This window comes from Pleurodeles waltl, chromosome 6 (assembly GCF_031143425.1).
Source record: "Pleurodeles waltl isolate 20211129_DDA chromosome 6, aPleWal1.hap1.20221129, whole genome shotgun sequence".
Lineage (NCBI taxonomy): Eukaryota > Metazoa > Chordata > Amphibia > Caudata > Salamandridae > Pleurodeles > Pleurodeles waltl.
In genome coordinates, this window is record NC_090445.1 from 1,716,136,832 (window position 1) to 1,716,151,727 (window position 14,896).

A 14,896-nucleotide genomic window follows, 5' to 3' on the forward strand; every position below is an offset into this window, starting at 1 on the left:
GGTCGGGGTACACATTGCCCTTTTTTAAAGATACAAAAAGTACTACCCTATTGTGTATGTTCTCTGCTATTGCCATGTTGTTACCACGGAGCTCCTACAGTTCCATGCGGGCAAAATCCATGAAATACTGTGCTGGGTCTTAGCGGGGCAAGGACCATTCTCCGTATATGTACGCGGGAGGCGGGTGTTCTTGACGATCGTAGGATTTTAGGGTGGATTGTTATGAAGGATCCCAGAGGGAACTGGTGGAGAGGACAGTTGGGAGGAAAGGCTGGTGGCCCGAGGCTGTACTGATCGCCCTCTTGTATTTTTTTAATAAAACGTACTTGCATAAGCGGAGGACGGCATGTGATGCAGATGAACAAATAGAGATAAAGCAAGGCATTTTGCGAGGGTGGACAGAATGAAACCTAATGGAAACGTGAGTGAAGTGTACAAACAGGTCTTAGTAGAGTTATCCGTGGTCGGTGGTATATTGATGCGATCTACTACATTAGTTGTACCGGAGGGTATATAAGGGATAAGGTACTAGCTCTTTCACACGGGGGCATATAGGTAACGTCGGTGCTGAAAAGAGGAATTTGTAAAAACCTTCAGTGGCCAGGGTTGCACATGAATGTGGAACACGACGTGAGAGATTGTATGATATGCGCGTCAGTGACAAGTCGCAAGTCACATTGCCTGGTCCAGTTGAAGCTGTAAGTGTACCCAACAAGCCATGGAGCAAGGTAGCAATAGATATTATTGGTCCCGCGGTACTGTTGAGTGGGGTATTAGAATATACTGTAGTAATGACAGATTTTCACAGCCGCTGGCCTGAACTCAAGTTTATAAAGGTACCTAATGCCACAAAGATTATTGAATTCCTAGAATCAGTTTTTGACAAAGAAAGCATTCCGGATGAAATTTTGACAGATAATGGTTGTCAATTTACTTCAGTTCAGTGCTCTGATTTTATGGCATATCTGAAAATCAAACACATGAAAAAAACGTCATTATATCATCACAGAATTAACCGCCTTGTAGAGAGATTTAACAGCGTTACTAAGGACAATATGCATTTAGATAAGGTCAACAGGTTGAAGTGTATATTGGAACATAAGTCGTTGGCTGTGTGCACTACACCTAGTGCGGACACAGGTGTCTCACCTTTCGTGTTTTTAGAGGCCGGGCGCCAGCAATGAAGATAACGAGACAGTGGACGGGGGATTTTTCATTAACGAGCAAAATAGCGGAGGTGTACAAGAAATGAATACAAGCACAGAAGAAGTATGTGGGAAAGACAATCTGCATAAACGAGGGGGATTATGTGAAGGTTAAAACTGCTCACATAATCCAGAAAGGGGAGTCCAAGTTTTCCTCACCTAAAAAAGGGTTGAAGTTCTGTAAAATGGGGTCAAATTGGAAGATGGTAATTGGTGGAATAAAGAAAAGTTATCAATTGCTCATGAAGTTAAAGTAAAAAACAAAGATCATTGAAAGCCTTAACAATAAGCACGAGGGCGCGTGTAAAGAGGGCTCGGAACAGAGAATGTCTTCAAGGAAGAAGAAGTTACCAGACAAGTTTCAAGATTATCAACTCGGCATGTCAAAAAGAATTTAGAATGATTGATTTTTTTTTTATGTGCAATTTTCTGTTTCTAGGTAACGTGCTATCAAGATTATGTACTCAACATGTCAAAAATAATTTCTAAGCATTGATTGTTCTTATGTGCATCTTTCCGTTTCTAGGTATATTTTATAGTCGTGTATCATTACTGAACATGTTCAAGCTTAACCTTAAAAGAACATTGCACAGTTTTTAGCTTGATGTATAAGGAGGAAGGTGTGTTGGGTCTTAGCGGGCATAAGGAGCGTTCTTAGGATATGTATGCAGTAGCTAGGTGTCCACTCTGATTGTAGGAATGTTAGGGTGGAATATTACGAAGGATCTAGCGAGAACTGGCGGAGATGACAGTCGGGAGCAACGGCTGGTGACAGGGGGCTGTACCGATCGCCCTGTATTCTTGTAATAAAAGTTACTTGAACTCCACAACGCGTCTTTATATGCTGTCGACTGCCCTGTCGTACACACTTTGCTTTGCACACACACGCCATGCACGCTACAGTTACAATACAGTTCCAAAGTGTTCCTTACAAAAATTCTGAATAACCATTCCCTACCTGAGCTGATTTGCACAAAATACGAACCCAACCTATGACAACTGATGTCTCTCCTTCTACAGGTGTCCAGGGGTCAGGCGAAGGCTTGGAAGAAGAAGGAGGTGATTCCTTATAGCGGCGCCACAGAGCTGGGGCAGAAGAAAGGTACCTTGGGAACACGAGCAGCGACCTCTGCGGAAAGATACCTGCGTCCAAGGGCAGGCGTAGCTGTCATAAGAGGCGGGGAGTGGATGAGGGGCGGGGCATCGTGTTCAAAGATGGGAGTAGTCTGAGCGCCATTGATCATGCATTTCATGTGCTAAATAGTGTTGTTATTAGTGTCTAATTTGAAGAACAAACATGCTGTTTGGGTGCCACCACCCAGTAGCACCACCCACTTCCCGAGGCACCACCCGCTTCCATCACTGGCTGGCACCATGTAGGCAATAGAGCGTGCAAACCTAGTCTGTAGCCAGGAGATAAGGTGAGGCAGACCACTTCCCAAGGAGTGTTAGATGGGACTGGAAGGGTTCTCGGAAATGCGTTCCCTTGGTGGGTTCCATATTTGAAAAGCTGTGTCATTCCTTCACACTCTTTCACATTGAATCGTAATTACAATTAGCACATATGTGACCATCGCTCTGTGTGCTCTGCAGAGAGGCCAAGAAATGGACGAACACCTGATATAGTAGGAACACTTGGTGCCCCAGTGACTGGCACTGTCAGAACCTCTCAGTGCATGGAGCCTCAACTCCAGATCTCGCAATAGTGCCATAATGAATACCCATCTGCTTCCTGGCAGAAATGGCACTAGTGACAGCTGTGCAGTATGCCCTGTGCAACAATCATATGTTAAATGAAAAACAAAACCGCAGAACACGCCAAAAATAGAGGTGTAATAACTAGGGAACGATATGTGATGTGAATTAAAAAACGTGAAATGTGACTGAATGCATCACTGACGTAGGGGCTCTTGCTGGTAGAGGCCTCTTTTAAAGACTGTTTAAATACTGCCAGGGCTGAGCACATAGGGTGTGAGTAACACCGTTCATGCTCGCATCTTCTCTGTCTCCCTCTGTCTCCCTGAGGCTGCAGCGAGAGGCTGCTCATTAGTCTTTTGTAAACAGGACAGGACCAGTCTCTCACTGTTCACAAAATACTAATGGGTTGTCAAAAATGGGTCCCAGTGCCCTAAAATTCATGCTGATTGCAGACCAGTGGCTAAAACTAACTACTGTGGGGCCTATTCACAAACTGCATCTTGTAGTATGTTTTGTGTACTCCTGTAGTACTACAAGTGTACTACAACTTGTTATTCACAATCCATCGCTCCTATCTTTTCTGTGCGGAGTGGGTTCAATCCCAGCTTCCTTGCTTGAGCAAACAGTGTGACCCTAGGAAATGACTCTTCGTCACTCTGCTCCTTTTCAGTGATCTTCACGTTTGAGAGCAACTTGATGTAGTTCAGGACGTACTCAATACAACCTTTCTTGAGCATGGTTTAACAGACAATAATGTTGCTCTATTTATAAACAAAGTTTTATACAGAAGAAACAAGGCAATGTGCGAGATTAATAAAAGTGCCGCAGCAGGAAGGGTGTGGGCCACTAACTTGAATAAGGGCCATTCAGTGCAGTGTTCTAATCCAAGGTGCTAAAGTGAAACAATCCAAAATACACAGTTTGTGTAAAAGTTTCAATGATACTTGCAGTGGTGCAGGATATCCATGGTAAGCTAAGAGCTGGTCTCCTCCGCCTTCATGGAGCTGCTTATCCAGACAGGCTTCAACCCCGACGGGGCTGCAGGGAATTCTGGGAGCTGGCGGTCTTTGTCTCACTTCCACTGCCCTGTTGGCACTGGTAGTGAGGTAGCGATGCTTTGGTGTAGGGCGCATAGCTCAGCCTCACGGCACATGCACTCCCACTATCTGTACCCACTCAGCTGCGAGTATTGCTTGGCAACGCAGGGATGACCTCTTGGGCCAGTTCTAAGCTCCTCGACGGGTCTGCTTCAGGACTAACCGCTAGGGACCCTGTCCTACAGCTTGGGGAAAGCGGCCCTGTGAAAAGGTACGAAGAGGACCTTAGCGGTCCTGAGGAGAAAACGAATATTGAAGAAGTGATACATGGGATGTACTTCGTGTGATTATCATTTAAGGAGTGAAAAGATTTGGTTTGATTCAAAGTAACTTTGGAGAAGATTGTTGTTACATGTTTCGATGTGAAATAATGGGGGTCCCTATCGCTTAGTCATGAAAAAGACCCATTGAGGAGCTTAGAATTGGCCCAAGAGCGAAAGGGGGTCGAAACGTCCACGCCGATGCTCCAGCCTGGATTTGGTAACTGTTTATAGTGTTGATGAAGGACTAAAATGGGAATCTAATGTTTTTTTAATTTAGGATGGGTTCAATGCAGAAAAAGATTAACCAACAGGCTGCTTTTTCGTGTTTGGTATGTGGATTGTTGTGAGATTCAGTATCTCCTGTTTCCTTTTCTGATCACGAGCACTTGATCTTTGGAATTTTTCTGTCCTTCTATTTTGAGGTGTTTTGATAGGGGCTTCCTTTGGAGTGATTCTTATGTAATTTAGATTTTATATCTTGTATGTATAATAATAAAGCAAGTTTTCTAATTGATTATGTACCCATGATGCTTGTTAGTGTGAAGGTATGATTTTGTTGTTAACTTGGTCTCCTATGGGGACTGTAGTTTTTGGCACAAAGTTCCTACCCAGGCCCCTGGGGTTATTTGGCTTACCTTCTGTGGTTTGTATTATATTCCTCATGGAAGCGTCATCTAAAACAGAGAGGTCTGTCCAATTCCTGCCCATGGTTATGGCAACATGCCAAAGTATGCAATTAGGGATGGATGGAATGCTTGAAATAATTTCAGCCACCCATATTTACTCCGGCCGCATCCCAATCCATCATTATTTTGCCCACAACCTCACCCCAGTTTGGACCCAGCCATATGCAAATCAGTCTTGACCCTGCTCCTCATAGGAACAGTCCATCCCGAACTGCCAAGCCAGGACCTCCCTGAACCGGAACCCAGGACCTGTCTCGTCCTTATTATGGGCTCATCAGCTGGGCAGAGCTTGGTTCCAGTGACCGTGTGCGTGGTACCCGTCCCACTTAAGGTGACTTATTAAAGTACACAAAACATGATGCACTGAATGCTTGAATTATTTTGAGCCACTGATAATTACTGTTTAGGTCCTAATCTGCTCCTTCCAACACATGCAGAGCTAATCCATGTGGTCCAGACGTAGGAGTTTGTAGAGGTGGCATGGATGACTTTGGCGATAGACCTGATTTGGCAGGTAGAGGGTGCCCCATAAAAGCCATTATAGACAGACAGACTGTAGAACATGCCAAAAAACTGCAACTTTAAATAACAAGGAGTTTTTCAGTGAGGTGTTCTAAAGGACGTCCTGGACAACTCAAGATTCATTCTCGTCCATTTGATGTCCGCTGGTACCCCTTGATGAAAACAACCATATTACTAACAGCTGCTCCTCTATGCTCAGATTGCCACTTAGGAAACAAGAGAAACAGCCTGGCAGAAGCTGCCAGCCCAGCCACATATAAAGTATTTAATCCATTTCCTGAGACTTCAGCTGCAGTATAGTGTGCTGATTTTAGAGGAGACATCTGGAAAATTGGATCCATCTCTGGTGGCCCAGTTTTAGAGGCTGTAAATAGTGTTCAGCCCTGTTGTCTTTGGTCTGGAAAGATAGAGGTAGCCTTGCACCTGTCCAGGGTCCTGCCAGAATGCTGTACTGTGTGCACAAGACATCTAATGAAGATAGAGCTACATAGAGTGGAGACCTGAGACAGTGTTAAAGACATCAGAAGTAAGATACCTTAGAGGAGGTGCACCTGTTGCAAATAAAGCAGTAGCCTGGAGCACTGTAGTGCGCAGAAGTTGATGATGTGGGGAAAAAGAACAATTAATTCCAGCATATCCAAAGCAGAGTCTGGGAGTGGAGGCGGGCCTGTGACTAATCCGAAAGGTTGCTGGATTGTACCAGGGTGGTGGTTCTCACTGGTGAGGTTTGCTGTCCATCTTTGTAGCCGGACAAATATAACCACAGCCGGTGGTTGCGACAAGTTAGATTTCAGACACCCTTCCATGTGCCTTGTTGTGATGTCTGTCTCTTGTCCCTCAGACACATCAGTGCCGCTGCCCAGCTCCTACAGCCCGTGCTACGTTGAAGCTGCCTGGTACCACTGGTGGGTGAAAGAGGGCTTCTTCAAGCCTGAAAATCAGGTAATGAACAGAGATGAGATCCTCATTCACGGTAAATGAATAGCTAAGAACATATGTCTCTTTCTGGGCGATGCCTGAGATCACAACACCCGTTGCCCACCCAACCTAGAAGTGGCATATTGCTTATCACGTTGCCAATCCGCTGGGTGTGCCCAGTCATGGGAGTGGCATGCTCTGTGCAGTCCAGGAAGCCCACCAAACCTTGATGTACCCTTTATCTCTAAGCCAATGACCTGAGCCCATCCAGTTAGAAAGGACATTCTCAGCATCCCTGTGACAACTGTGAGCCAGGCCTAGAGGTGACAGGCTCTGTGCTTGGCAATCCTCTACTCTCCGATGACTGCCCTTGTATCCCGGCACCAGTCCCCGGATCCGCTTTTATTCCTCTTCTCATCTGTAGCCTTGTCATGTCATGGAAGTGTTTTATGCTTGTGCCTCGCTGTCTGTCCCCAGAGCCTTCCCCAGCTCCTTGGGCATGAGCTTTGTGTTTATCAATTACTTGCTTTCCATTGAATTGTATGACCTGATGTGAATCTCCTTTTTATGTCGACCCTGGTGGCCACCTCAGAGACGGCTGCCTCATGCGCAAGAGCGGACCTTCTCCCTCTGCATCCCACCGCCGAACGTCACCGGCTCGCTCCACCTCGGACATGCGCTCACCGTCGCCGTGGAGGATGCCCTTGTGCGCTGGTGAGTACCTAGAAGGTGGCATGTCAAGGATGTGACCTCATCAGAGGGTACCATTTGTCTTTGTTATACTCCTTTCAGAATGTGAATTGTTGGGGGTCTACCTTCCTCACAAGCTGCCCGAGTCTGAAATACACCCCCCTTACAAACTGAAAAACTCCAGATGTGTACCATCTGCACAGGTTGCAGAAACCTTGCAATGTACCCGCTCCACAAAATGCATCATATCAGGAATGTACCATAGTCACAGGTCCTGCATCAACCTTGGTGAACCACAAGCCAACCAGAGGTTCACCTCTCTAAGAAAGCCAGTGGTAGGGGCTGAAATATTGCAGAGAATCAAGAATCAAAAGTCATGGTTTTGGTCCAGCCTGGTATTGCTACACTTAGGCCAATTTTCTTCCCATGTTCACTGATGCCTATTAGGAACCTGTAGGGCACGTGTTTGCCCTGACTCCATGTACTACCAAAGTTGCGGGCACGCGTGTGCACAATTTAGATTCTGATGCTATCCTGAGTTTTTATTTCCCAATAATGAAGCTGAAAATATCTTGTTTCACAGAGAGAATGTACACACCTTCATTTCCCCAGGTGCACTTTTGTTCTGGTGTGATATCCTAGGTGTGCTGCATCGACTATTATGGGAAATGCTTATTTACTATTACATGATACTCTCTTTCTCCCAAATGTGTTTGCTCCCTGTGCTATTGAAGCTGTTTCTCGTGCTTCAAGAAAACATTGGTATGTATGTATGTATGTATATGGTATGTCTATAGTGTACATCTATCCAAAAGCCAGCAGAGCACATTATATGGTTAAAGACAAGCATAGATTCAGTAAGTAAGAGCAGAGGACGCTGACAGTTAATACATTGCGATGTATTGTTCTTTAAAGGGAAGAGACTTCAACTCTTTGCTTAATTGGAGCAGCGTTGGTGTGGCTCTGATGTTGCTACATATCTTGGATTCAGAGATGGAAAAGGCCTGCTGCTTTGCACAGTCTGATGGTGTCCTGGTTGCAGGTGTGCCGAGAACTACCAGGTATGGTGCGCTTGTCTGCACATCAACGGAGGTCCTGTCCGTGATGGCTCTGTAAGCCACGCGGCTGGGTTTGTAAGTAGCGGCCAGAAGAGGAAGCCAGCGGAGTTCTGTCCGGATGTGCTTGGTCATATTTCTTCTGGACCTCAATAAAACATGCTGTCGAGTAGGATGCCCCTCAGGGTCGGGGTGGAGTCTAGGAGGCCCTGCAACAGCGCTTTACCGTCATCCAGATACAAGAGTACGAGGAGTGAATAGCAGTGCTGGAGTTACTTTCTGGAAGGAGTGATTTGACTTTCTTTAGAACGGAGATCTGGTACCGGGTCATGTTTTGTGGCAATGTGTTGCTTGAGAATGAATGAGATTGGTGTCCAGGGTGACTCAAGTGACTTGTCATTCAGTAACCGTTGCAGCTCGAAGCAGTCAAGGTTCGTGCCATTGAGCAATGTTTCTACTATTTCTTGTTTATTGTTCCTGGTAAATAGTAGGACATGTGACTTGGTCAGGCTGCTCTGCAGGTCGATGCTGCACATCCAGGCCTGGATGACGTGTGCGCATTGTTTGAGGAGTTGGATGTCTGAAGCAGAGGAGACTTTCAAGTAGAGTTGTGTATCGTCGGCACACTGGGGAATCGGATGCTGTTATCTGTGAGTAGAGCTCTAGGGGGCTCCATGTAGAAGATGACAGTGGACAGTAAAAACCCCTGGTGTTTTTTTTTTTCTTGAAATAGAATGAATTGTTTTGTAGGCTTGATGTGTTTGTACACTTCCTTCTTGCTAACCTAGGCCAGTCAGCTGAGGTTCTGTGAAGCCTTCTGTACCTGCTAATATACCTTAGCTTGGACTGTGCTACAAGCTATTCCTCTATTTTGTATGTCCTCGTGTTTTTATTTTTGGTTGTCAAACACATGCTGGGTCAATGCTTGTGACATGTTTGAGTTGGCGGCAAGCGCCTGAGAGATGCAGGACTCCTCGTGCTCAGGCTGAGGATGTTCTGACCCCTGCGTTGTACAAGGTGGAATATGAGCTGATCTCATACTTGCCAAACCCACTCCAGACCTCTTCCTCACCCCCCCCCAGAAGTTCCACAGAGATGTCACTACTGCCTTGTGTTGCAGGAGGAGAATGCAGGGATGGAGAGTACTGTGGGTGCCGGGGTCCGATCACGCGGGGATTGCCACTCAGGTGAGTGTGAACATTGGCTTCAGGGGAGAGAGGTGAGTGGGGCACTAGCTAGCTATACTGGTGATAGTGTGAGCATGTGAGTGAGTGGTGGAGCGTGCCAGTCAGTAACTGAACCTGTGTGGAAGCCGCCAGTAGGTGCCATGAAGATGCCTGGATGACATATAGTTGGTGACGTTTGTTCTGTGTGCCGCGATGTTTTGACCTTGGTGCCATGAATGGGTCGATGCCATTCACTGCTTTGATGTCTCTGCTCACTCCCTCAACAGGCGGTGGTGGAGCGGTACCTCTGGAAGGAGCGGGGGCTCCGCAGGCACTCCCTAGGGCGGGAAGAGTTTCTCCGCGAAGTCTGGAAGTGGAAAGAAGAGTGAGTAGCAGCCTCGTTGCTCCCTGTCTAGATCTGTACCTTCCGGTGAATGCACACATTCTCCACTCTTGCTGCAGGCGAAAGGAAGGAAGGACCGGTGAGTGGCCCTGGGCATGTGCCCAAGGCCAAAGAGGAGCAGAGAGACCTGTACTGGTGCAGGGGGGAGCTCACCTGGACCAAGTTCTAGAGTGTCAGCACTCTTCACCCGGGTCCAGGATCCCTTGGGGTTCCCTTGTCTTTTGTCCTGCCAAGCAAGAAGTCCTGGAATATTCACTCTTTCCCATCAGCAGTGAGTCTTACCTGCTGTAGTGACCGCTGGATTCTGATGCAGCATCATAGTGATACTGAGTGAGGCTCATTCCATGGCCAACCTAGAGGGAGAAGAACTGGACCTCTCCTGCTGGACTGTGATATCGAAGAAAGACTCACCTTGAGCAGCCAGTGATAAACATGAAAGCGAGACGTTTGGGCTGCTGGCTGCCTCCTTGTGTTTTCCTTTGGCGTTTTGACCTGTGTTTCTGCTCTAGCTGTAGTCTGCGTTTTCATTACCTCTTATTCTTGACACTCTGTTCTTTGGTTTGCAAATTTAGGAAAGGGGATGAGATCTTCCACCAGCTGCGGACCCTGGGAGCCTCCCTGGACTGGGACCGCGCCTGCTTCACCATGGACCCGGTGCGTAGAGCCAGAGGCTTTATTGGGGCCTTCTTCATAATCATGAAGTATCATTGTGCATGCCAAGGCTGATGTGGTTGTCTCCTGGAGGTGGTGTCTCTTGTCTTGTCAGCTGGAGGAAGCAATGCTTGTCTTCTTCACCTACGGTGGCCTGCAGTGCTCCTCTCGCTGACAGATGTGTTATTCTCTCATTGGAAGGCTGAGGTGCTTGCCCCTCCCTGCTGGCAATGTGTCCTGTATAATTCTCATCTCTAACGAGCCTGTTGTCCCCAGAGGGCCTCTGCGTCGTCTGTCCGGAGGCTGCAATGCCTTTCGATGCTCCGAGAGCTCGACAGTACCTGGAGATGATGCACCTCTCTACTGATGTAAATATGATGCTGTAAGGGAGGCTTCGTGCACCCTGGGTGCACTGCCCTCAGGACAGCCGGCTGCACGTCGGATTACATTATGTTTTAGTCCTCTAAAGTGGAACAGTACAGGTTGGAATAACCAGAGTGTGGTTTGTGGTTACATTCACATGTACAGATGTTGTGTAGCAACTCACTCGTCGAGTCTGGTTCTTAAAAAATGGATTGCCCGTCCCAGCATCCACACAGGCCGATGCCTTATGATCTTGTATAAATCAAAAATATCTCTCTGTCTCCCAGTACATTCAGTTCCCCCTAACAACCAAGCACCCGCTTATGCAGCACATAACCCTGGATAGTCACACGCAAGGACTTGACTCCGGATGCTGAAAGGTTGTGTATCCTGAAATCCGTCACGTCTTTTGTTGCCTCTTATTCTGGAAGGTCTTTAAGTTTTCCTGCTTGTCTATATCTCCTTATAGAAATTTTCATTGGCTGTCACGGAGGCGTTTGTGCGATTGCACGAGGACGGACTGGTGTACCGCCGGCGGAAACTTGTCAACTGGTCGTGCGCACTGAGGTCTACGATCTCAGATATTGAGGTGGGCGGTGTTAATCGTGCTTTACAACCTTTGTACTGAGGTCTCTCTCTACTCTTTCATCACCTGCATCCTTGCGGTACTGGGACTCACACAGAGCCTTGTCAGAGTACTGGAACCCCGACCTACAACACGGGGATCCACACACAGCTTTGTAAGTGTATCTCAGCTCTGGCCATGCTCCAGAGGCCATTCCACACACAGCTCTGTAAGTGTATCTCAGCTCTACCATGCTCCAGAGGCCATTCCTCACACAGCTCTGTAAATGTATCTCAGCTCTGCCATGCTCCAGCAGGCCATTCCTCACACAGCTCTGTAAATGTATCTCAGCTCTGGCCATGCTCCAGAGGCCATTCCACACACAGCTCTGTAAATGTATCTCAGCTCTGCCATGCTCCAGCAGGCCATTCCACACACAGCTCTGTAAGTGTATCTCAGCTCTGCCATGCTCCAGCAGGCCATTCCTCACACAGCTCTGTAAATGTATCTCAGCTCTGGCCATGCTCCAGAGGCCATTCCACACACAGCTCTGTAAATGTATCTCAGCTCTGCCATGCTCCAGCAGGCCATTCCACACACAGCTCTGTAAATGTATCTCAGCTCTGCCATGCTCCCGCAGGCCATTCCACACACAGCTCTGTAAATGTATCTCAGCTCTGCCATGCTCCAGAGGCCATTCCTCACACAGCTCTGTAAGTGTATCTCAGCTCTGGCCATGCTCCAGAGGCCATTCCTCACACAGCTCTGTAAGTGTATCTCAGCTCTGCCATGCTCCAGCAGGCCATTCCTCACACAGCTCTGTAAATGTATCTCAGCTCTGGCCATGCTCCAGAGGCCATTCCACACACAGCTCTGTAAATGTATCTCAGCTCTGCCATGCTCCAGCAGGCCATTCCACACACAGCTCTGTAAATGTATCTCAGCTCTGCCATGCTCCCGCAGGCCATTCCACACACAGCTCTGTAAATGTATCTCAGCTCTGCCATGCTCCCGCAGGCCATTCCACACACAGCTCTGTAAATGTATCTCAGCTCTGCCATGCTCCAGAGGCCATTCCACACACAGCTCTGTAAATGTATCTCAGCTCTGCCATGCTCCCGCAGGCCATTCCACACACAGCTCTGTAAATGTATTAGCTCTGGCCATGCTCCAGAGGCCATTCCACACACAGCTCTGTAAATGTATCTCAGCTCTGCCATGCTCCAGAGGCCATTCCACACACAGCTCTGTAAATGTATCAGCTCTGGCCATGCTCCAGCAGGCCCTTCCACACACAGCTCTGTAAATGTATCAGCTCTGGCCATGCTCCAGCAGGCCCTTCCACACACAGCTCTGTAAATGTATCAGCTCTGGCCATGCTCCGGCAGGCCATTCCACACACAGCTCTGTAAATGTATCTCAGCTCTACCATGCTCCAGAGGCCATTCCACACACAGCTCTGTAAATGTATCTCAGCTCTGGCCATGCTCCAGAGGCCATTCCACACACAGCTCTGTAAATGTATCTCAGCTCTGCCATGCTCCAGCAGGCCATTCCTCACACAGCTCTGTAAATGTATCTCAGCTCTGCCATGCTCCAGAGGCCATTCAACACACAGCTCTGTAAATGTATCTCAGCTCTGCCATGCTCCAGAGGCCATTCCACACACAGCTCTGTAAATGTATCTCAGCTCTGCCATGCTCCAGAGGCCATTCCACACACACAGCTCTGTAAATGTATCTCAGCTCTGCCATGCTCCAGAGGCCATTCCACACACAGCTCTGTAAATGTATCTCAGCTCTGCCATGCTCCAGCAGGCCATTCCACACACAGCTCTGTAAATGTATCTCAGCTCTGGCCATGCTCCAGAGGCCATTCCACACACAGCTCTGTAAATGTATCTCAGCTCTGCCATGCTCCAGCAGGCCATTCCACACACAGCTTTGTAAGTGTATCTCAGCTCTGGCCATGATCCAGAGGCCATTCCACACACAGCTCTGTAAGTGTATCTCAGCTCTGCCATGCTCCAGAGGCCATTCAACACACAGCTCTGTAAGTGTATCTCAGCTCTGCCATGCTCCAGCAGGCCATTCCTCACACAGCTCTGTAAATGTATCTCAGCTCTGGCCATGCTCCAGAGGCCATTCCACACACAGCTCTGTAAATGTATCTCAGCTCTGCCATGCTCCCGCAGGCCATTCCACACACAGCTCTGTAAATGTATCTCAGCTCTGCCATGCTCCCGCAGGCCATTCCACACACAGCTCTGTAAATGTATCTCAGCTCTGCCATGCTCCCGCAGGCCATTCCACACACAGCTCTGTAAATGTATCTCAGCTCTGCCATGCTCCAGCAGGCCATTCCACACACAGCTCTGTAAATGTATCTCAGCTCTGGCCATGCTCCCGCAGGCCATTCCACACACAGCTCTGTAAATGTATTAGCTCTGGCCATGCTCCAGAGGCCATTCCACACACAGCTCTGTAAATGTATCTCAGCTCTGCCATGCTCTAGAGGCCATTCCACACACAGCTCTGTAAATGTATCTCAGCTCTGCCATGCTCCCGCAGGCCATTCCACACACAGCTCTGTAAATGTATCAGCTCTGACCATGCTCCCGCAGGCCATTCCACACACAGCTCTGTAAATGTATCTCAGCTCTGCCATGCTCCAGCAGGCCATTCCACACACAGCTCTGTAAATGTATCTCAGCTCTGGCCATGCTCCCGCAGGCCATTCCACACACAGCTCTGTAAATGTATTAGCTCTGGCCATGCTCCAGAGGCCATTCCACACACAGCTCTGTAAATGTATCTCAGCTCTGCCATGCTCCAGAGGCCATTCCACACACAGCTCTGTAAATGTATCAGCTCTGGCCATGCTCCAGCAGGCCCTTCCACACACAGCTCTGTAAATGTATCAGCTCTGGCCATGCTCCAGCAGGCCCTTCCACACACAGCTCTGTAAATGTATCAGCTCTGGCCATGCTCCGGCAGGCCATTCCACACACAGCTCTGTAAATGTATCTCCGCTCTACCATGCTCCAGAGGCCATTCCACACACAGCTCTGTAAATTTATCTCAGCTCTGGCCATGCTCCAGAGGCCATTCCACACACAGCTCTGTAAATGTATCTCAGCTCTGCCATGCTCCAGCAGGCCATTCCTCACACAGCTCTGTAAATGTATCTCAGCTCTGGCATGCTCCAGAGGCCATTCAACACACAGCTCTGTAAATGTATCTCAGCTCTGCCATGCTCCAGAGGCCATTCCACACACACAGCTCTGTAAATGTATCTCAGCTCTGCCATGCTCCAGAGGCCATTCCACACACAGCTCTGTAAATGTATCTCAGCTCTGCCATGCTCCAGCAGGCCATTCCACACACAGCTCTGTAAATGTATCTCAGCTCTGCCATGCTCCCGCAGGCCATTCCACACACAGCTCTGTAAATGTATCTCAGCTCTGCCATGCTCCCGCAGGCCATTCCACACACAGCTCTGTAAATGTATCTCAGCTCTGCCATGCTCCCGCAGGCCATTCCACACACAGCTCTGTAAATGTATCAGCTCTGACCATGCTCCCGCAGGCCATTCCACACACAGCTCTGTAAATG

General features: G+C 48.2%; 1 protein-coding gene across 3 annotated transcripts in view; it reads left to right on the forward strand.

Moving 5' to 3' along the window:
- VARS2 (valyl-tRNA synthetase 2, mitochondrial) overlaps positions 1-14,896 on the forward strand; it is a 140,570-nt gene that overhangs the window by 24,464 nt on the left and 101,210 nt on the right. For 2 of the 3 annotated variants that reach the window (XM_069241939.1, XM_069241942.1), the window contains exons 3-9: positions 2,226-2,307; positions 6,313-6,413; positions 6,982-7,103; positions 9,255-9,321; positions 9,588-9,685; positions 10,276-10,357; positions 11,187-11,306. In XM_069241939.1, coding sequence (XP_069098040.1) covers positions 2,226-2,307; positions 6,313-6,413; positions 6,982-7,103; positions 9,255-9,321; positions 9,588-9,685; positions 10,276-10,357; positions 11,187-11,306 — 672 coding nt within the window. Of the gene's footprint in view, positions 1-2,225; positions 2,308-6,312; positions 6,414-6,981; positions 7,104-7,994; positions 8,141-9,254; positions 9,322-9,587; positions 9,686-10,275; positions 10,358-11,186; positions 11,307-14,896 lie in introns of all 3 variants that reach the window. The other variant, XM_069241941.1, reaches the window with a different exon arrangement.